The sequence below is a fragment of the Salvelinus alpinus genome, chromosome 21 (assembly GCF_045679555.1).
Source record: "Salvelinus alpinus chromosome 21, SLU_Salpinus.1, whole genome shotgun sequence".
NCBI lineage: Eukaryota > Metazoa > Chordata > Actinopteri > Salmoniformes > Salmonidae > Salvelinus > Salvelinus alpinus.
Window position 1 is genome coordinate 26,499,409 of NC_092106.1, and position 20,744 is coordinate 26,520,152.

Below are 20,744 nucleotides of genomic sequence, written 5' to 3' on the forward strand. Positions count from 1 at the left end.
TAAAGGCACAAGGCTACTGTACAGCTCCATAAATAATGTGTTCAAATTACCAAACGTTTTATGACTGAGTAGAAGGGTCAACTGTCAAATTAAAATCATTTTTTTAAACACACAGGCACTTTTCAAACACTAGTAGGCACAATGTCATACTGATTGCTTTAGTCTCATGTTCTTTGCCATAGTTGAACTAAGTGTTCATATAGGTTAAATAGTTAAATCATGACTCCTCATAAATTAACTCTTCAAATCAAATCAAATTTTGTTGGTCACATACGCATGTTTTTTTAATGTATTAAATCATGCCTCCTCATAAATTAACTCTTCATCCATGAAATATGATTGTCAGTCTAATGCAGGGTTCAGCAGCTGCAGCTTTAGCCTACAGTCTAGCCGTGTGACACAGAGCATTAGACCGGTATGTTGAGAACATGAGATGGACGATTAAGAAATACAATTATGTAAACGGGGATACCATTTAGCCGAAATTGCATAAGAATAATAATGTATTTCCCCTTGTCCCTTATTTTATCCAGCACAACTGTCTGGATCCACAAACATTTATCCAAAAATATTGTCTTATTCGTTTACACAATAAACAAATGAATGTTTTGCATGCACAACAATTGTGAAGACGCGATAGGACACGGACATATCCCGTTAGGCTAAATGATAGCTTTATCATAGGGAAATACGTATTACCTCCACTGATACATGTTGCACTACATAGGATGGCATTTGCCTTACAAAAGTTGACCCGAGTTTTAAATGCAAGCCGCTATGCGCCGCACAACATGAAACATACCGAGGGAGCATAGGCAACTGTAATTACAATGTTATATGTCAAAATACAAAAGTTGCTTTACTCACCGTCCATTCTTTCAGACTTTATGATGGTTAATGTCGGTTTCATATCGACAGCTGCCGTCATGATCATCAGATCAATTTGTTCGATAACGGGATGATCAATTGTGTCTCTCTCTAACACAATAATTCCGTGATAATTTATTAAAAATTGCTTTCTTCTCTTGCCGTCTAATAAAGTTTTGATTTACTCAAAAACAATATTGCGTTTTTCCTGTCCTCCCGCTTCAATTTATCTCCACCAAAATGTATCCAGTAGGCGAACAAACTTCTCTTTCAATCGCTCTCTGTCCGCTACTCACTCTCTCTCTCTCTCTCTCTCTCTCTCTCTCTCTCTCTCTCTCTCTCTCTCTCTCTCTCTCTCTCTCTCTCTCTCTCTCTCTCTCTCTCTCTCTCTCTCTCTCTCTCTCTCTCCTCTCTCTCTCTCACTCATTCCCTCCCTCTATATATCTCCGTCAGGGCGTTTCTGTCGCTCTGACTGAGCAGTACGAAAGAGGTTGTGTTGTTCCCTCCGTGGAGCCTAAATGTACCACCGGCATCTGAAGGGGCGGCGTTTCTACCGCCAGTGGTCAAACTCGTTTTGCATGGCACGGTTCCCCGGGCAAGCAGAGTTCGCATTTTACACCATTCCATTGGTCTTTAAGTGAAATCTCCAACATACCGGAGCATCGGGCCATGCAAACGAACTCCACCAGTGATTCACAATTCAATTACATTCTTGCCTGCTGTCTTTCTATGAGAATCAATCATCCGCATGTTCCCGCAAATTAGTCCAATTCGGAGGCTGATAGTAGGCTATTTTGGACATCTGATTAGTTAGACTCATTTTGATTAATTTTGTTTACAGTTTTTACACACACAACAATAGGCCCACAGAAGTTCATCCATGTTCTATAACCCTAATGTCAAAGACTCCCCCCATAAGGCAACTTTTCTGAAACATTATAAGAAGGTCTTCAATTACAATGTTGAACAAATTACATAATTATCCAGATAGAGGCCTAATACAGTGAGTCAATAACCCTATACAATTCCCATTGTTTCTGAAACGTCTCACTGTCACCCTAAGGCACAAGTTAAAAGAAAGGTGAGGGAGGGTTACTTAGCGTCTGATAGACAAGTATACAGACCACTTGACTTTTTCCACATTTTGTTACGTTAAAATTTATTAAATAAATAAAAATCCTCAGCAATCTACACAAAATACCCCATAATGACAAAGCGAAAACAGGTTTTCAAAATGTTTGCAAATTTATAAAATGTAAAAAAAGAATACCTTATTTACATAAGTATTCAGACCCTCTGCTATGAGACTCGAAATTGAGCTCATGTGCATCCTGTTTCCATTGATCATCCTTGAGATGTTTCTCCAACTTCATTTGGGTCCACCTGTGGTAAATTCACTTGATTGGATATGATTTGGAAAGGCACACACTTGTCTATGTAAGTTCCCACTGTTGACAGTGCATGTCAGAGCAAAAACCAAGGCATGAGGTCGAACACATTGTCTGTAGAGCTCCGAGACAGGATTGTGTTGAGACACAGTTCTGGGGAAGGGTTTTGAAGATCCCCAAGAACAGAGTGGCCTCCATCATTCTTAAATGGAAGAAGTTTGGAACCACCAAGACTGTCCATAGAGCTAGCTGCCCGGCCAAACTGAGCAATCAGGGGAGAAGGGCCTTGGTGAGGGAGGTTACCAAGAACCCGATGGTCACTCTGACAGAGCTCTAGAGTTCCTCTGTGGAGATGGGAGAACTTTCCAGAAGGACAACCATCTCTGCAACACTCCACCAATCAGGCCTTTATGGTAGAGTGGCCAGATGGAAGCCACTCCCCAGTAAAAGGCACATGACAGCCCGCTTGCAGTTTGCCAAAAGGCACCTAAAGACTCTCAGACCATGAGAAACAAGATTCTCTGGTCTGATTAACCCAAAATGTAACTATTTGGCCGGAATGCCAAGCGACACGTCTGGAGTAAACCTGGCACCATCCCTACGGTGAAGCATGGTGTTGCCAGCACCATGCTGTGGGGATGTTTTTCAGCAGCAAGGACTGGGAGACTAGTCAGGATCAAGGAAAGATAAACGGAGCAAAGTACAGAGACAACCTTGAAGAAAACCTGCTCCAGAGCGCTCAGGACCTCAGACTGGGGCGAAGGTTCACCTTCCAACAGGACAATGACCCTAAGCACACAGTCAAGACAACGCAGGAGTGGCTTCAGGACAAGTCTCTGAATGTCCTTGAGTGGCCCAGCCAGAGCGTGGACTTGAACTCGATCGGATATCTCTGGAGAGACCTGAAAATAGCTGTGCAGCAAAGCTCTCCATCCAACCTGACAAAGCTTGAGATAATCTGCAGAGAAGAATGGGATAAACTCCCTAAGTACTGTACAGGTGTGCCAAGCTTTTACCGTCATACCCAAGAAGACTCGATGCTGTAATCGCTGCCAAAGGTGCTTCAACAAAGTACTGAGTAAAGGGTCTGAATACCTGTGTAAATGTGATATTTCAGTTTTTTTCTTTAATATAAATGAGCAAACATTTCTAAAAACCTGTTTTTGCATTGTCATTATGGGGTATTGTGTGTAGATTGATGAGGGAAAAAAACAATTTAATACATTTTAAAATAAGGCTGTAACTTTTTTTTTAAATGGAAAAAGTCAAGGGGTCTGAATAATTTCTGAAGGCACTGTACCAAGCATTTCAGGCTAAGGGGACCATCTGTGTCCAACTCCAAGGGTCCAAGCATCCTCATAAACACCTCAGAGTATTTCCTGTTCACCTTGTACTGATCAATAAAAACCAAGCCTGTCTTTTTAGAGAACTGCCTCTCAGGCTTTTGAAAAGGGATGACGTCTTGGGAGAATGCACAGGATTTGATGCTGCTGAAACTTGAAACATATCCAAAATCAATCAGTGGCAGTGGCGACCCGTCATTCAGGGCAGGTGGGGCAGAGCCTATTTTGCCCCCCACCCCAAAATAATATATATTCTTTAAAAAATGTTGCCCCTGTTTTGCATGTTATTTTGGCACTAATATGTGTCACATATCATTTTGCAAACAATGTAAAAATGTTTTATCATTGAGTTAATAAAGCATCCATACAAACAGGAGTTTCAGCCTAGCTCAGTGCTTTCTGTGGTGATTGGGCAGCCAGCGGAACATATGGAGTGTAGGGGTTGGTAATGTTCTGTAGTTGCACCTGTGATTGGCTCAGTGTTCTATCATTCATTGGGACACTACGCCACCGCAAAATCTATGGGGAGAGCTCTAAAATGTAAGCCCCTTGGGTGCTGCTATGGCAGGGTTACATTAGAAGTGCCCATCCAAGAAGGCTCATGGTCATTGGCCACATATAAAATGATGTCAAATCACGTTATATCTACCGTAGCTTTGATTGGACTGATTATGTCGACATCATACTTTCAAAATCTTAGCTAGCAAGCTAGCAGTCATCATCATGAATCAAATCGACAACCTACTGGCAAATCCTTTCTAATATTTGTCATATGAAGAGAAATTACACATAAACTGTATTGGTGCTCATCGGCCATTGGACGTAAACATTAGACAAGAAGTTGGAAATTGCAACAATGAGTGGTTTGGAAGGAATCAATGGCTAACTGCAAGCATTGAAAAAAAATCACTAGCCTGCTATTCAGTGGAGTGGGTGCGTGGTCCAAGTCTGGGTTTAGGGGTGTTTTTCCCAAGCTTGAAAGGATAAACATTCAACATTGGCCATGTTGTCAATCCAGCATGACATATGCTGCGTTCAAAACAACTGGAAACTTGGAACCGGGAAATCTCATACTTCAGTGAGTTCAAGACAACTGGGAACTCTGAAAAAATTTGCATCCAACTCAGAATTCCAAGTCGGGATTCTCGGGCCTCTTTCTAGAGCTTCTACCTGAAGATCACTGATGTCATGATTCAACCTTGTTTTTTTCCGAGTTCCCAGTTGTCTTGAAAACCCCATAAATCCAGAGAATGCCAGACTTTCATGATGAAGTTTGATGACAAAATTAGCCTACGAAGGGCCGCCGCACCACCTTCCTGTTCAAGTGAGCACAGCACAACAAGGCTGAATGAACTGTTCAGCTCACAGACAAGGCTCTGCTAATATCCAGGTGTAGCAGTGGTAAGGTGTTGGGACTACTGTTGGGACTCTGCTGTTGGGACAGCTTTATGTAGGCCCCAACATTTTGTGGGCACCGTTTGTCACCGTTATAGTGCAATTCATGTATTGTTTATTGTTGTGTTGTGTAGTGGATTTCCTGGCATGCATAAAAACATTTTTTAGGGGGAGTTTGCCCCGCCAAGATTTAAATGCTAAAATCGTCACTGCTCAGTGGACACAGAGAATTCAAAATAAATGGATCTATTGGCTCTTTATCGACACAAATCAAATTGGGGCCCCTGTCATCATGGCCATCACAGTTAATTTGATTTGTAAGGGTTACTGTTTTATCTATAAGCTTCTTTTCATGTGTTAGTCAGTTTTTTAGGCTACTCCGGTGAGGGACAATCAGCGTGTAATTTCGGAAATTGAATCAAGATTTAGTTCTGCCTCTTGTAGGAAAATGACTGAATATCTGAGCAAGAGTGAAAGAGTGCTGGTGCTCCACTTGGAACAAAGACAACCATATGGAAATTACCTGCCATGGCAACAGATTGTCATTGCAATTGTCACATGCAGGTCTCTTTGCTTCTTTAGTGGAACCTAGCGATGTTGACAACAGTAAGACGGTCTGTCCAAGACAATATTACTGGTAGAAGTAGACAGATAAAGTACAATCGTTTCATTGTTTTTGAGCTGTGGAATTAATTCCTCAAACAAACAATACAGTGACATTGGATTTAGCCAGTGTATCAGCATCCAATCTACACAGGTCTGCATACACAAAATAACATAGTTAGCTAGATAAGTCAATATGGTCCATCCTAATATGCAAGACAACATGATTATGCATGTACGTAGCTACAGTATACCTCCAAATGGGATTGGGAGGTAGGGGAGCCAGGGTATTGATCATGTATGGATTTTTAAATAGAGATCTTTAACTGTCTCCATTAGCGAACCTGGATAATGTTTCACTTCACAGATATCAGCCGTAGTGGAAATGCCAGGCAGAGATGTCGTGTGGCCTCTGCGGTCTCACTGCTCCTCACAAGGGTCCGTCAAGAGGGTGGGAGGGGTGGTTTAAGGGTACCTTTCAATTCATTTTAGTCAGTCAGTCACTCTCTTCTCTCTCCCTCTCCCTGACCCTCTTTGTTTTGGCTTAATGAGCTCCTTGTATCTACTCTTATTAAAAGGACAGCCCAGATCCTTTGTGCCTGAGGACAGCCATTAAGACTAATAGTGTTGCTGACTAATATCTGGACAGGAGCTAGCAGAGGCCTTTTCAATGGGGGTGCATTATGCCCCCTCTCGCTCCCTTATTTGTATCATCCATGTGTTAATGGTAAACATTTAAAGTGGGTATTAATCTATCTACGTACTTAATATATTAGCTTGAAACTTACTAAGTTCTGCAAATATATCAAGTTGAATATAAACTTCTGTTTAATGTTTTGAGAGCTCCACAGACACATATAAGCGCAGGCAGACTGATGTACCCATTTTCTACTTGGTTGATACACTCTAGTTTTCATTCAGTATTATCTATCTGACCTGCTAAACTCATTTCCATGAGCGTTACAACAGAGTGAATAAGAGCTGGGTCTCCCTTTACTAAAACCCTTCAAAGACAGAATCTGAGAGGAAATATAAAATTAAAATAAAAACATTATCATTCCAAAAGCCAGGTACAGATGTAGGATCTTAATTTGCAGGAGTGAAATTCAGGAAATGTACAACTTGTAGTGCATTTGAAGTTTAAAAAGGCTTCCGAAGTTTGAAATTTACGAAAAATGTATCAACCCCAACAAAAATGTCCATTCATTGTAATCCACATAATCATTCACATTTCCTGTTGCTGCAGGATTATTTTCCTGCTGTAGCAAACTGCCTCAAATGAAGATCCTACATTTGTAAGATCTAGGGCTATTGTTGTTTACCCAAAGATACAGTTTCCTGGATACTACCACGTCAGGTAGCCTAGTGGTTAGAGTGTTGGGCCAGTCATTGAAAGGTTGCTGGATTGAATCCAAGGTAAAAATCTGTTGTTCTGTCCCTGAGCAAGGCAGTTAACCCACTCTTCCCTGGGTGCTGTGGATGTTGATTAAGGCAGCACCCAGCACCTCTCTGATTCAGAGGGGTTGGGTTAAATGCAGAAGACACATTTCAGTTGTACCACTGACTAGGTTTCCTTTCCCAAATATATTAGTCACTGGTCATTGTACTGTAATGTATACATTGTAAAGTTACAGGAAGAAGGGATATTTATGGGAATGAAAAAGTCTGTACATGTCATTGTACGTGTAAGTGACAGCCCTCCCATGAGACTGAGCAGCAGCACCACCATCATCTCCCACTGATCAGGCAACATGTGCACTTGGGTTTCAATGTCTAGCTTCTTTACCTGGCAAATGCTGTTGCCATGGTTTTGACAATTAAGGGTTCATGCAATAGCATTGCAGTCTAGCAGCTGTAGCTAAAGCAAAGCTGCTCCTCAGGCACATCTGTTATGGCTGCCTGCTTCTCCTTAATCCAGACATATAACTGGTGCACCTGCTGCTGCTGCTGCCAGGGGTTAACTGACAGTTAGCTACCTGAAAGGCCCTGCTGCTGCTACCAGGGGTTAACTGACAGTTAGCTACCTGAAAGGCCCTGCTGCTGCTACCAGGGGTTAACTGACAGTTAGCTACCTGAAAGGACCTGCTGCTGCTACCAGGGGTTAACTGACAGTTAGCTACCTGAAAGGCCCTGCTGCTGCTACCAGGGGTTAACTGACAGTTAGCTACCTGAAAGGACCTGCTGCTGCTACCAGGGTTTAACTGACAGTTAGCTACCTGAAAGGCCCTGCTGCTGCTACCAGGGGTTAACTGACAGTTAGCTACCTGAAATGACCTGCTGCTGCTACCAGGGGTTAACTGACAGTTAGCTACCTGAAAGGCCCTGCTGCTGCTACCAGGGGTTAACTGACAGTTAGCTACCTGAAAGGACCTGCTGCTGCTACCAGGGGTTAACTGACAGTTAGCTACCTGAAAGGACCTGCTGCTGCTACCAGGGGTTAACTGACAGTTAGCTAGCTGAAAGGCCCTGCTGCTGCTACCAGGGGTTAACTGACAGTTAGCTACCTGAAAGGACCTGCTGCTGCTACCAGGGTTTAACTGACAGTTAGCTAGCTGAAAGGAACTACTGCTGCTACCAGAGGTTAACTGACAGTTAGCTACCTGAAAGGCCCTGCTGCTGCTACCAGGGGTTAACTGACAGTTAGCTACCTGAAAGGCCCTGCTGCTGCTACCAGGGGTTAACTGACAGTTAGCTACCTGAAAGGCCCTGCTGCTGCTACCAGGGTTTAACTGACAGTTAGCTAGCTGAAAGGCCCTGCTGCTGCTACCAGGGGTTAACTGACAGTTAGCTACCTGAAAGGCCCTGCTGCTGCTACCAGGGGTTAACTGACAGTTAGCTAGCTGAAAGGAACTACTGCTGCTACCAGAGGTTAACTGACAGTTAGCTACCTGAAAGGCCCTGCTGCTGCTACCAGGGGTTAACTGACAGTTAGCTAGCTGAAAGGACCTGCTACCAGGGTTTAACTGACAGCTAGCTAGCTGAAAGGACCTGCTGCTCCTACCAGGGGTTAACTGACAGTTAGCTAGCTGAAAGGACCTGCTACCAGGGTTTAACTGACAGTTAGCTAGCTGAAAGGCCCTGCTGCTCCTACCAGGGGTTAACTGACAGTTAGCTACCTGAAAGGACCTGCTGCTGCTACCCGGGTTTAACTGACAGTTAGCTAGCTGAAAGGACCTGCTACCAGGGTTTAACTGACAGTTAGCTAGCTGAAAGGACCTGCTGCTGCTACCAGGGGTTAACTGACACCAGGCTAGCTGAAAAGACCTGCTGCTGCTATCAGGGTTTAACTGACAGCTAGCTAGCTGAAATAACCTGCTGCTGGTACCAGCTAAAGGGTACCACCAGCCAATGGGTATTGGCCTCCCTGTGCTTAGACACCACTTAGCGAGTAATTGATGAATCACTCATTGACACACACACACACACAGACAGACAGACAGACAGACAGACAGACAGACAGACAGACAGACAGACAGACAGACAGACAGACAGACAGACAGACAGACAGACAGACAGACAGACACTAATGAGACAGCGGGATCCTTGTGGGCCCTGGTCTCTTAGCCGTCTAGGGATGCCATAAGCTGGATGCAGTTCTGCTGAGATCATAGGCCTCGAGTAGGGACAGGACCACGGGCTGTGTTTGTGTGTGGGTGCACGTGCACGTGCACGACTGTGTTTGTTTGAGTGAGTATGCTAGGGGTGGTTCTGGGCCTCCCTGAACAAAAGCTCAGCTCTTTCTGAACAATTGCCTTCGCTAAAAAATATGTCTCTTCCTCCATTAGCGCCACCACGTGCCCCCCATCACTCCATTGTGCAAATAATTCAATTACCCCCCCCCCCCCCCCCCCCCCCCCAGAGTCTCTGAGCCTCCCAGGTCTCCCTCCTTCTTTCCATCAGTCCATCCTTCTCTTTCACAGAAAGAGAGAGAGCTCACTGATCAAGTTCAACCACCCCCCGCAGCTAAAGGAAAGCCCCTCGTCTCCCCAGTTAGACTACAGCCTGTTAATTATAAGCTGGTCTGCATTACAATATAGTGTTAACATCACTAGATGGATTCATTGGTTGACTATAAAAGCTCACACTATACCAAATGTGATATGATTATGATACCATTATGATAATAACAATATTCTCATTACCGTTATCTACACTGACACATTGTTCAGTCCTGACACACTCGTAAGGGTGTAATGACAGTAGGTATTACTAAGCCACATAATAGCATTTTTACAATAGAGGTCTTTTCTTGGATCATACCCACATGTTCCACCTTTCCGATGAGCTGGCATTAGTTGCATCACCTCTTCCCATGATGGTAGTGTATGTCCTTGAAGACTGAATGTTCTGTATATGTGGTCACTCGTTAGTCACCGTAGAGGAACTGACCCCACTTACCCTTACCAGAACTGGTCTATGCAGCTATGTACAGAGGCTCTCTAGAGAACAATTTTTACATATGCCTAATGGCTGTGCCATCCCCGGCCCAATGCCAGCTTATCAGCTATCACTACAAACAAAGCCAATGTCACTACTACAACCACCCACAAAAACATAGCCTAGCGAAGTGGGGCTGCGCTGCAACCCTCTGCTTCAGAGTTGTCTCTCTTTTTTCCCCTCATTTTGTTTTATTGTTGGGGGAAGTGTGCTTCGGCCTGATTAGCATCGCTGTTTCCTCCTTTCCCATAACCTCCAGACCCCCGCAGGCTGCTTGTTTACTCTTAGAAAAAATAAATAGGCCTGCGCCCGTGAGGACGTGTCCCTCATCAGAGGCGAAGACGCCCACCCCCCCTGTCCCCAATGTCTCCCCCCTCCCCTCCTTTACTCCTTTACTCTCCTCCTCCCTCCCTCCCTCCAACCCACCACCCCCAGCCCTGTGACCATCCCCCCTCCCTACTATCCAGCTGTTAAATCACAAAAAAATAAAACCCAGACCAATGGTCCCTGGGTTCCATATCACAGCTGTGTTCTAAATGGGAGTGGATGTTTAAATGTACAGTGAGATCCTGAGTGCCTGGGAGTGGATGTGTGTGGAAGTGGGCTTTTTACTGAATGGGAGGATACAGTAATACAATAAATGCCAGAGAACTGGTGTGAATTTAATGAATGACTATGTGGGGTGTGAGCGACTACCGGAAGTAAAGTATGTGTGTATGTGTGTGTCTGGGTTTCTGGGTTTCAGTGAGACTGTGCAGCACACACATCATGAATCTTTAAGTGGGTGTTAATGATCAGACCCAGCGGTGTGAGAGTGGCTAGGTTTCTGTGAGTGGAGAAGAGAGGAGTGGAGAAGAGAAGAGTGGAGCAGAGAGGACTAGAAAGGAGATGAGTGGAAAAGAGAGGAAAGTGAGAGGGGGGTTATTGTAAACAGTGCCATGGTATGGCGGATGTCAGGAAGATGTGTGTGACAGTGGGCTCAGGGCCAAACATGCAAAGGCCCTTTAACATACAACATCCCTTCACCACATCAGCTCTCAGGTCTCTCTCACAGTTACTGTAGCAACAAGCTATAAATCCAAGCGATGTAAACTAAAAGGGTGTTACAGTACTGTGTTAGGAACTCAGCCTTTCAAACTTTAAGTTGTGTTCCTCTATAAAAAGTAGAAAACATTTTCGTTACTGGCCCCAGTACTCAGTGCACCTGTGCTGGTATTATAGCTATCATTTCTATGAAAGAGAACCAGGGCAGTTTGTATTGGCCGTATACATAGTGAAACACAAAGAGGTTCTTCACAAGTTGTATACTGTATTGGACATTCTAGGTGTATACTGACACACAGACAGTCATTTTCCATAATGTTAGCCTGACTCAACAGCAGTTGAGGTGGTATCTGTGTTTAATTGCATTGGTTCCACGAAAGGAAACATGTAGTAGCTGGCAAAATATTCATTAGCAGAAAAATGTCACCAATTAATTGTGCGCAGTGACTTGGGCTGTAAAATATGAAAGGGAAGCAAACGCAAATGTGTTCAAAGCTAAGCAAGGTGTAGGAGTGGTCTCAGGCCAAACTTACACACACGGTAAAGCGTGGCTTCAGGAAAGGAAGAGCATGTTTGCCAGTGGCACAGACAGCCAAAGAAGACTTCTTCACTTCTATCCTTACTATATAGTTGGTTTTCTCAACAGGTTATTAGATGACCTCGAACGACTGTGGTTAAGAAGTCAAAATATATAAGTTTGAGAAACATATAGGTCAGATCAACGGTTTTAGGAGGTGGAGTATGTCAAGGGTTACTGGTTAGGAGGTTTCAGCTCCATACACTGGGAGGCTACACTTCAATGACAGCAACAACATGTATATGACACTCTGTGGGGTCACCAAATTACTCTAATTGCGTCTACAGGTGGTTGCATTGCGCGGATGAATGAACAGCAGTGGTTTGCTTGATCACCATCACGAGGGAGAGGTGGTCAACTGGAGGTCGTTTGTTTCCATGTGATAATGTTTATGTCAACGGTTTAGCACTGGAACCACCGGAGGCTCCAAAGGAGTGTGTCTCCAGCAACAAACATCAGCAAATCCCATCAGATCCAGCCCCGACCTTACCCCCGGGGGGAACCAGAGGCTTGGGAAAAAGACGGCTGTCCTTTTGTCCTCCTTTCCCCTGTGTCCCTGCATCCAGCCTGGGAGGAGACGGAAGAAAGCTGGTGCCTGGCCTAAGCACCACCCCCCCAATCCCCCATGGCGTGTGTCCCAGTCCCCTGAATAAATCACTCTTAAGAAAGAGGGAGGCCAGAGTCAAACAGAGGCAATGCACTGGGAGGAATGTTCCAGTTTAAAATAAACGGCAGAAAAAAACAGAGTGCAGGCAGAAAAATGCGGGGCATGTGGAGGTCCCCAGAGGAGGAGAGGAGGAGGCATCTGGTAAAGGCATTCGGCCCTGGGGTCAACGTCACCATGGTCGCCAGGGAGGAGGAGACCCACAGGGGGCCCCGGGGCTGCTCAGCCGGCCGCTCTGTATGCAGCACTCTGGAGCAAGACGGACTGCCTGGACCTGTGTGTGTGTGTGTGTGTGTGTGTGTGTGTGTGTGTGTGTGTGTGTGTGTGTGTGTGTGTGTGTGTGTGTGTGTGTGTGTGTGTGTGTGTGTGTGTGTGTGTGTGTGTGTGTGTGTGTGTGTGTGTGTGTGTGTGTGTGTGTGTGTGTGTGTGTGTGTGTGTGTGTGTCCATGTAAGATGTGGGGATGAGGTGTGTGTGTGTCTGTATGTGAGTCACAGTTCATTTGCCACACCTCTCCACACAAAGTAATTTGTTTGCAGTGAACACTTAATCCACAATGAACAATCTCTTTCACCCCCAATCTCAGTTCCATTTTACCCCAATCTAGTTTCTGTTTATATGAGGCTATCCATGTGTTCCTTTGAGACATTTAAAAGGCAGATTTCACTATGCTTGCTTAATTCACTGTATTAAGTGCAGTGACCTGAACAAACAGGCAAACAACTGTGTTCTGTAGGATTTGTTCTTAGTCAGAGGCTTACTTTGGCTCCTACCTGTGGGTATGAGGTCGTGTCCATTGGGGACCTCCTGCAGGGTGATGTCCTGGGGGTAAAGGGTTCTGGATGGGGGGTAGTGCTGCTGCTGCTGGGGGTGAACCACCATACCAGGGAGCTGGGTCAGTGGTCCCATAGCCACCCCTCCACTCTGCCTCTGTAAAGGCAACACAAAACAGGGGGGTAACTAAGTGAGCCTGGAAATGGTCTAGGGCTGGGTGATTTGGCCCAAAATATTATATCACAATATGTTTCTTATTTTTGACAATATGATGGTATTTTATGTTTCTGAATAATATGTTTAAAATGTTTTATGAGTAGTGCATGACCCTAGGATGGCAACAAATGAATTCTAAGTAGTTTTAATGGGCTTTCTCCATTATGATAGTTTTATACTCAACCAAACTAGGACAAGCCTGACAGTGAAGTAGTCCAATTTGTAGAACTTTTCATTTATTTAACACTGTATTAAATTACCTTTATATTTAGTACTGTAAAAATCCATACCGGTATGTGGATCCATACCTTAAAAGATGATATATCGCCCAACTCTAACCTGGTTCCTACTGCACAGCAACAGCAAGGCACAGATGCAGTATATCTCAACCTCACATTTTGTTTACTTTCAAACTGTGTTTGCTTACTGTACATGTGAGTAAAAGGTTTACTGACTTACTGTAAGAATGTCAATGAGCTCCATTGTAAGGGGGAAGAGACCAAGCTAGAGTTTTAAAAATACTATTTTGGAGTGGAGATGGTTTTGTTTTATGCTTTCAGTACAGATAAAATGAAGGCTAAATTGGATTCAATAGGTTTATCTTTGTTTCAATCTGTTGTCCCCTCAGATTGGACTGAGGGGATGTCCAAAGTGAATGAGTAGTTGGGAGGAGGACCATATAGGAATACTGTACGTATGTGGATACAAGAAATAGCAGGAGAGTAGATAACGGTTCAGGACTATTCTGAGAACATTTTCCATTGACTCAAATTCGCACTAAGCAAGCACATGGAACATGATGCAGTTCTGTTGCAGTTCTGATGCACTCCTTCAAGAAATGGGTGATCACACTCTGGTGACACTCTGAAAGTGATATCTGATGCAAACCTGGCAGGGATGTGATGACCAGTAGCAAGAAGCATAGGAGCCTCTACAGTTGCAGTTTCCATCTATCAGCTCTATCAGCTCACCATAGGGACAATAGTGGTGGCTCCTGTAACCTCACCACTTAACTGACTGCCTGGTCGGTCTTCACAACAGGCATGGCTAGGAGTAGAGACCTCAGATCAGGGTACCTGACTGACTGCCCATCTGATAAGGACTCTTGTTAAAGCGATGCTGGGTTTATCAGTAGGCTGTCAAATTTACAGCCAGCTAATAGTGAGAGGGGACTGTGGAGTCTAATCTAGTGAAGTCTCTAGGGGGTACGTGGGCCGATGACGGCACTATCAGTCCAGTCTGGCAGGGAGAGGGGAGTGATAGCCAGGGGAAGCGGGGCAGTCGTATCGGCACTGTTAAGCACAGGAGGTTGGTGGCACCTTAATTGGGGAGGACGGACTCATGGTAATGGCTGGAGCGGAATAAGTGGAATGGTATCAAATACATCAAACACATGGTTTCCATTTGTTTGATGCCATTTCATTTGCTCTGTTGCAGCCATTATTATGAGCCGTCCTCCCCTTAGCAGCCTCCACTGCTTTAAAGTGATATTGGAGGACCAGCAAAAGTAGATTGCCGTGAGTCCTCCATCCCTTGTGTGGATGAACCTTTGAGGCCACACATCTGATACGTGAAAGTAGGAGAGTCAGGGGCAATTCAACTACAGCCTCTTCCACAGTCTCATTTTACAGGACATGGTCACAAAACATGGAAACCTTGGCCATTTCTTTCACATAAACAACCTCTTTGCATCCAGAATAACATGGAAAATCACAAAGGCAGAGAGCGGGGTAATCAGAGGACCTTTCTCTACTAATACATGTCAATTCATAGGAAAAGCTGTGGCAACCCAAGTTCACCTTTTGACCACGTCTGGTCTCGGGTACAGTAATCTCAATTTCAAAGGCATGCAGAACCACCTGAGCCAATTAGGGGCAAGGGATCTTTATCCCTCCATGTTTTGTACCAGAGCCAGGTTGGGTTGATATTTGCATGTGACCTCGTCCTCTTTGTCTAACAGGGCTGCATTCTGCATACAAATGGGAACATTTCTGCCAGCGCTTCTCGGCCTTCACCTTTCAGAGCTCAAATGACAGGAATCCCAATGTCCCTGATTCCTGTGATCTGACAGGCTGTATTCATATGGTCCTTTCATTTGGATGGTGTTAAAAAGACTGTGTTTACAAATAGCCTCAATAACCTGCTCTATAGCACATCAAGATGGTATTACATGGTAAAGTGTTTTCCTGTGAGGGTGCTCTGCATGACTCCAAATAGGCTCAATGATGGTTGGGCCCCACACTTCTAAGTATTTACTGCCGATATGGAGGTAATAATTGTTTTGCAGAGCAGAGTTGATTGAAACTATAGGTTTCAGACCTTGGTCTTCGTCGTCCATCTCTTATTCCACTGCAGCCTCCCAAGACAATTTCTACCTTACATTCACCTCTGGTCCATAGTGGTCTAGAATGAAGAACTGATTGTAGCATTTTTTTTATGACAAATAAAGTGCAGATTTTTTATAGTAAACTTAACAACGCTCCAGTGTTGCAGTAGGTTGATGGAATCCAGAGGTGCATTGCTAACACACACTTGCATACTCCTCCTACACCGTGGCATGTGATAGGTAGCTAGCCCGTCCACAGGCTGTAACAGGAGTGTGATTTATGGTGGTCGGGGTCTTACCATCGCACCCAGACGGTCACAGGGGTGAAGGGTCGAGTAGGAGGAAACTGGATCCATGTAGTAACTCATCCTGGGGTCTGGATGGAGCAGCAGGCCTGTGGAAGGGATCAGCATACAAACAGCCGAGGCGGGGCCCCTATCAATCACACACTGTTTACACTGTGTGTGTGACTACAATAAGCTGTCACCACAGTTCTACATAGAGTGGCACCACCCCACACTGCCCTGTGTAACATCTAATGCAGACATCCCAAACAACGTTGTGATAATTCTTCCTTTTTGCAATGTTGACTTTAAATGACATAATCACTTGATGAAAATGGGGTTAGAAATAAATAGAGGATCTTTAATGAATAACAACTTGATTATTTCCTCCTCTTTACATGGGCAAAAAATAAATAAATAAATTAGCATGGACAACAATGCAATAACAAATACTAAATTCTAGCCTACAACATCCCAGTCAAGATTATAATGGATTCAGTTGCTAGTGTGTCTCCATATTTGGACATTTATATGAGGCAGCTTTTTCAATATTCAGGGCTGAACATGTTAAGTCACACTATCTCCAGCATTGATAGATAATTCTTTGCCTGATCCCCCCCCCTTCTTACCTCCCTGCCGCTCTCCTCCTCCTCCTCTGTCCCTCCCTCCCACTCTCCTTCCTTCCCTCCCACTCACTTTGGGCATCTCATTATCATGTGTTTACTAGTAGAAACATCAACAGACGGGGAACAGGAACCCAGCTGAGAGGAGTGCGTTTCCAGGGGAGCTGACAGACAACGTAGGTAGGGACAAGTAGCCTCGAATGTATGCCTTAATTAGCAAACATCACAAATACTTTATCATTGTCAAGTGATAACTATTGTAATTGACTACAAGAGAAAAATATGTATCATAAATCTATGCAGCCAAAGTCACGAAATTACATTAGGACACCAATAGTTTGCATTCAATTCAAGGTTTATTGTGAGGTAAAACATTTTATATAAACATATTTTCCAAATAACTGGGTCAATGGCCAATGGCACAGCAGAGAATCCAAACAGAGACGCAGGTGATATGCTATTGCATATCAATGCAGATATACCACAAATATTATTAAACTGTAATTAACATTTTTTTCAAAACTATTTTGATGAACGTTTGATCAAATTAACGCGGTCTTCTCCGTTTAATTCAAAATGCACCAGATTGCACGGTTCATTCACGCTCCAACAGCATTCCTCACGGGAAGCGCGACTGCACTTCAAAGCGAGCTTTACAACCCGACACATCACACTCCTGTTGTTTCTCATATTTATATGTAAACAACATTATTTTCTACCAACATATATCTACTGGATTTGTAAAATTGGTAAGAGTATAAACTTACCGTGTGTTGTGAGTGAAACTTCCTGCAGGTTGGTTGAGTGGTGCGCTCTGTAGGCTAGTTGGCTGTGACAGTTCAGCTGTAGACAGACTCAATGCACTGATGCTGTACCTGGGCTTATAGTGAGTCCAAGGAGGAAGGAATATGCACTTGCCGGATTTAAGTCCCACCCTCGAATCATACCGAGACCCACTCAAATTCCCTTTGGGGTGTTCCACACAATCGCTGAGTAATCGAACTGTTGTTATCCAAATAGAAAAACGTGTTATTGTTTAGTGACACATCTGGATTTTCACCATCAGTCCTATGCAGGTTTGTCAATCATATAGACTTTTTTCAGTGTCATCTTGAATTCTTACCATCAAGCCAATGATATGATCATCTCGCTTGGTTTTGCAGGTGTAGTTGGAACTTGGTGACAATGGATAGGCTTCCTGGGTGGCCTGGAAAAAGTCCCCAATTATGGGCACACAGGCCACACAGTATCACATCAGTGAAGTGTCAGGAAAGGGTGAGACCTAGGGAGTGGTCAGTCAGTTGTTAGAACATACAGGCCAAGGGCCCTTTCTATCCTGCCTGGTGTCAGAAGGCATGTGCTCATCAACAGTGTGCCACCACCAAGGTGTCTCAAACAGCACATGTAGTTGCGGCGCATGGCTGCCTCCGGGTCTATAAAGGATACCCTTGAGAGGTATCTGGTTCCTGAATATTTGTCATCTATTTGCTCCTCCACAGCTCTCTAGTGGCTGGTGCCTCATCGCCGTTCAGCCCCATACCAGGCAATGCGTGTGTGACGCTGATTAGAGCCCTGACGGAAACCTCAGGCAGTCATCTGCGAAATGAGAAGAGGTGATTCCACACGCCGGGAAGTCTACAAGCCCTCTGTATCTGATAGGGTGCCGTGATATACAGGAAACAACATGATATGTATCTATTCATTTGGTTATTAACTGCACTATAAGTATTTTTCTATCTGTGAAAAAGCATTCTACTGGAAAACATGATGGTGAAATGAGAAAGCAGGGATTTATCAGCTCAACACTTGCGTCTCATCTGAAACACCTTGTGACTCTGGCAGAGGCTGCCTCTTTAAAGTACATCTTGTTCAAGTCCAAGGTGAGAGGCGTGAAGAAGTGCTGTAGACGAGGAGCCCAGTGGCAAGCTGGGCTGGGGCGCGTGGCCTGCGCTTTCTCAGCACCTCGTTTGAAGCCCTGACGCGGGCCCCTTGCCCCCGGCCCCCCGCCCCCGGCCACCCCTGTTCTTCCCTGGCCCCCTCAGGGCATAGATAGGCAACATTTCGGGGGCAAAAGGGGAGGGGATGGGTTATTGCGATGCGAAAAGAGGAGATCGGGCTCGCCCCTCTGATGAGCTAAATTTAATAAAGGGGCAGGAATGCAATCCAGATCTATTCTAATGCCCCCTCAATGCTGTTTCAATAATCAGCATTGGGAGTTCAAAGGGGAGGCCCCAATACACTTCTGCTCCACATGAAGCAGCTCTCATCACTTAACCTCATGCCATTGTTGTGCCACCTTTTTACGCTCAGTCACTCTCTCTCACTCTTTCCTTCTCTCTCTGGCTCAACTGCAGTCATGCTTTACATTAAACAGATAGTGAACATCATGCCATCACAGCCAGTAAGCCCCATAATTCAAAGAGTATGAACTTTTTTATTGCCAACTGTACCTTGCACCAAAGTCATGGTGTTACTTGACGTTCATTTTTTCCCTTCTGTTTTTTGTCTTAGTGAAACTACAGTTATATGTACTCTGGTTATTTATTTCACTATGTTTTACTTTGAGATGGCTGTTTGCTTTTTTGCTTCATGGTTAGCTACGTCTTCTTCTGCATGAAGCCCAAGTCTACCCTACTGTTAGTCACTAGGCCATCAGACAGACCCTTCTGGGTATTAAAGGAATAGTTCACCCAAAGTTTGGCAGACATTTTCATACCTCAAACGTGGTTTGATGTCAAACTGAACCCATTTCCACACCATCTGTTGTCTATAGGCATCAGGAGAGTTCTGCAGGTCTCAGTCCTCAGTGAACTGGCACAGGATTGGCATGGTAAAGTTGGAACACTATTGAAGTATAAAAACATCTAACAAACTAAGATTTTGGGTGAACTATTGTGTTTAAACTGAAGTGAAAGTAAGAGCAGTGCTTTCCAGATGAGCCAGTAGAACATGAGTAAATCATTAGGAATTTCGTTATGGCAAATAGAAATCAAACCTGGATGGTGTTCAAAGATAGATGGGTGTCATGCCCTGATCTGTTTCACCTGTTCTTGTGGTTGTCTCCATCTCCTCCAGGTGTCGCTTATTTTCCCCAGTGTATTTATCCCAGTGTTTCCTGTCTCTCTGTGCCAGTTCATCTTGTATGTTTTCAAGACAACCAGTGTGTTTTCCCCCATGCTCCTGTTTTCTATTCTCTTTTTCTAGTCTTCCCAGTTTTGACCCGTGCCTGTTTTTTCTGGACTTCGTACCCGCCTGCCTGACACTTCTGCCTGCTCTGACATCGAGCCTGTCTGCCACTCTTTACCTCTTGGACTCAGAATCTGGTTTTGACCTTTTGCCTTTCCATGACCATTCTCTTGCCTACTCCTTTTGGATTATAAATAAACTACAAAGACTCTAACCATCTGCCTCCTGTGTCTGCATCTGGGTCTCGCCTTGTGCCCTTATAATGGGAGGGTTGAGTGGTGCTGAAGGGTGGGACTAAAATATACTATGTCCATAAAATGTCTATAGGTTCAGAACTTTTGTGAAACAGCACAGTTAAAAATATATGGCAAATAGAAATCAAAACTGGATGGTCTTCAGAGATAGATGGAAGGGGTTGTGGGTAGCTGGATGGGATTAAAAACAAACAAACGATAACTATTGTAAAATACACTTGTCCGCAAAATGTAAATAGAATGTATAACCTGGAAGTAGAATCCTAAGTGTTGTTGTTCATTAACTTACTCCAATTAGGGTGGTAGGGTTAGGGGAATATAATAAAGATATATACACTGCTCAAAAAAATAAAGGGAACACTTAAACAACACAACGTAACTCCAAGTCAATCACACTTCTGTGAAATCAAACTGTCCACTTAGGAAGCAACACTGATTGACAATAAATTTCACATGCTATTGTGCAAATGGAATAGAGAACAGGTGGAAATTATAGGCAATTAGCAAGACACCCCCAATAAAGGAGTGGTTCTGCAGGTGGTGACCACAGACCACTTCTCAGTTCCTATGCTTCCTGGCTGATGTTTTGGTCACTTTTGAATGCTGGTGGTGCTTTCACTCTAGTGGTAGCATGAGACGGAGTCTACAACCCACACAAGTGGCTCAGGTAGTGCAGCTCATCCAGGATGGCACATCAATGCGAGCTGTGGCAAGAAGGTTTGCTGTGTCTGTCAGCGTAGTGTCCAGAGCATGGAGGCGCTACCA

At 44.3% G+C, this 20,744-nt stretch overlaps 2 protein-coding genes across 9 annotated transcripts in view; one reads left to right on the top strand and one right to left on the bottom strand.

Annotated features, from left to right (window-relative positions):
- LOC139548139 (protein C-ets-1-like) overlaps positions 1-17,453 on the bottom strand; it is a 49,639-nt gene extending 32,186 nt beyond the window's left edge. Inside the window, exons 1-3 of one of the 3 annotated variants that reach the window (XM_071357557.1) lie at positions 17,307-17,453; positions 15,932-16,026; positions 13,090-13,246 (exon numbers count right to left, since the gene is read on the bottom strand). In XM_071357557.1, the coding sequence (XP_071213658.1) occupies positions 13,090-13,246; positions 15,932-16,000 (226 nt within the window). In that variant the 5' untranslated portion in view covers positions 16,001-16,026; positions 17,307-17,453. Of the gene's footprint in view, positions 1-867; positions 1,353-13,077; positions 13,247-15,931; positions 16,027-17,306 lie in introns of those variants that run through there. The other 2 variants (XM_071357555.1, XM_071357558.1) reach the window with 2 other exon arrangements.
- Positions 16,614-20,744, top strand: part of LOC139548140 (Friend leukemia integration 1 transcription factor-like) — a 59,173-nt gene continuing 55,042 nt past the window's right edge. For 3 of the 6 annotated variants that reach the window (XM_071357559.1, XM_071357568.1, XM_071357564.1), the window contains exons 1-2: positions 16,614-16,719; positions 18,039-18,152. The gene's annotated coding sequence lies outside the window, so the exon portion shown is untranslated. The remainder of the gene's footprint in view (positions 16,720-18,038; positions 18,153-20,744) is intronic. The other 3 variants (XM_071357561.1, XM_071357562.1, XM_071357563.1) reach the window with 3 other exon arrangements.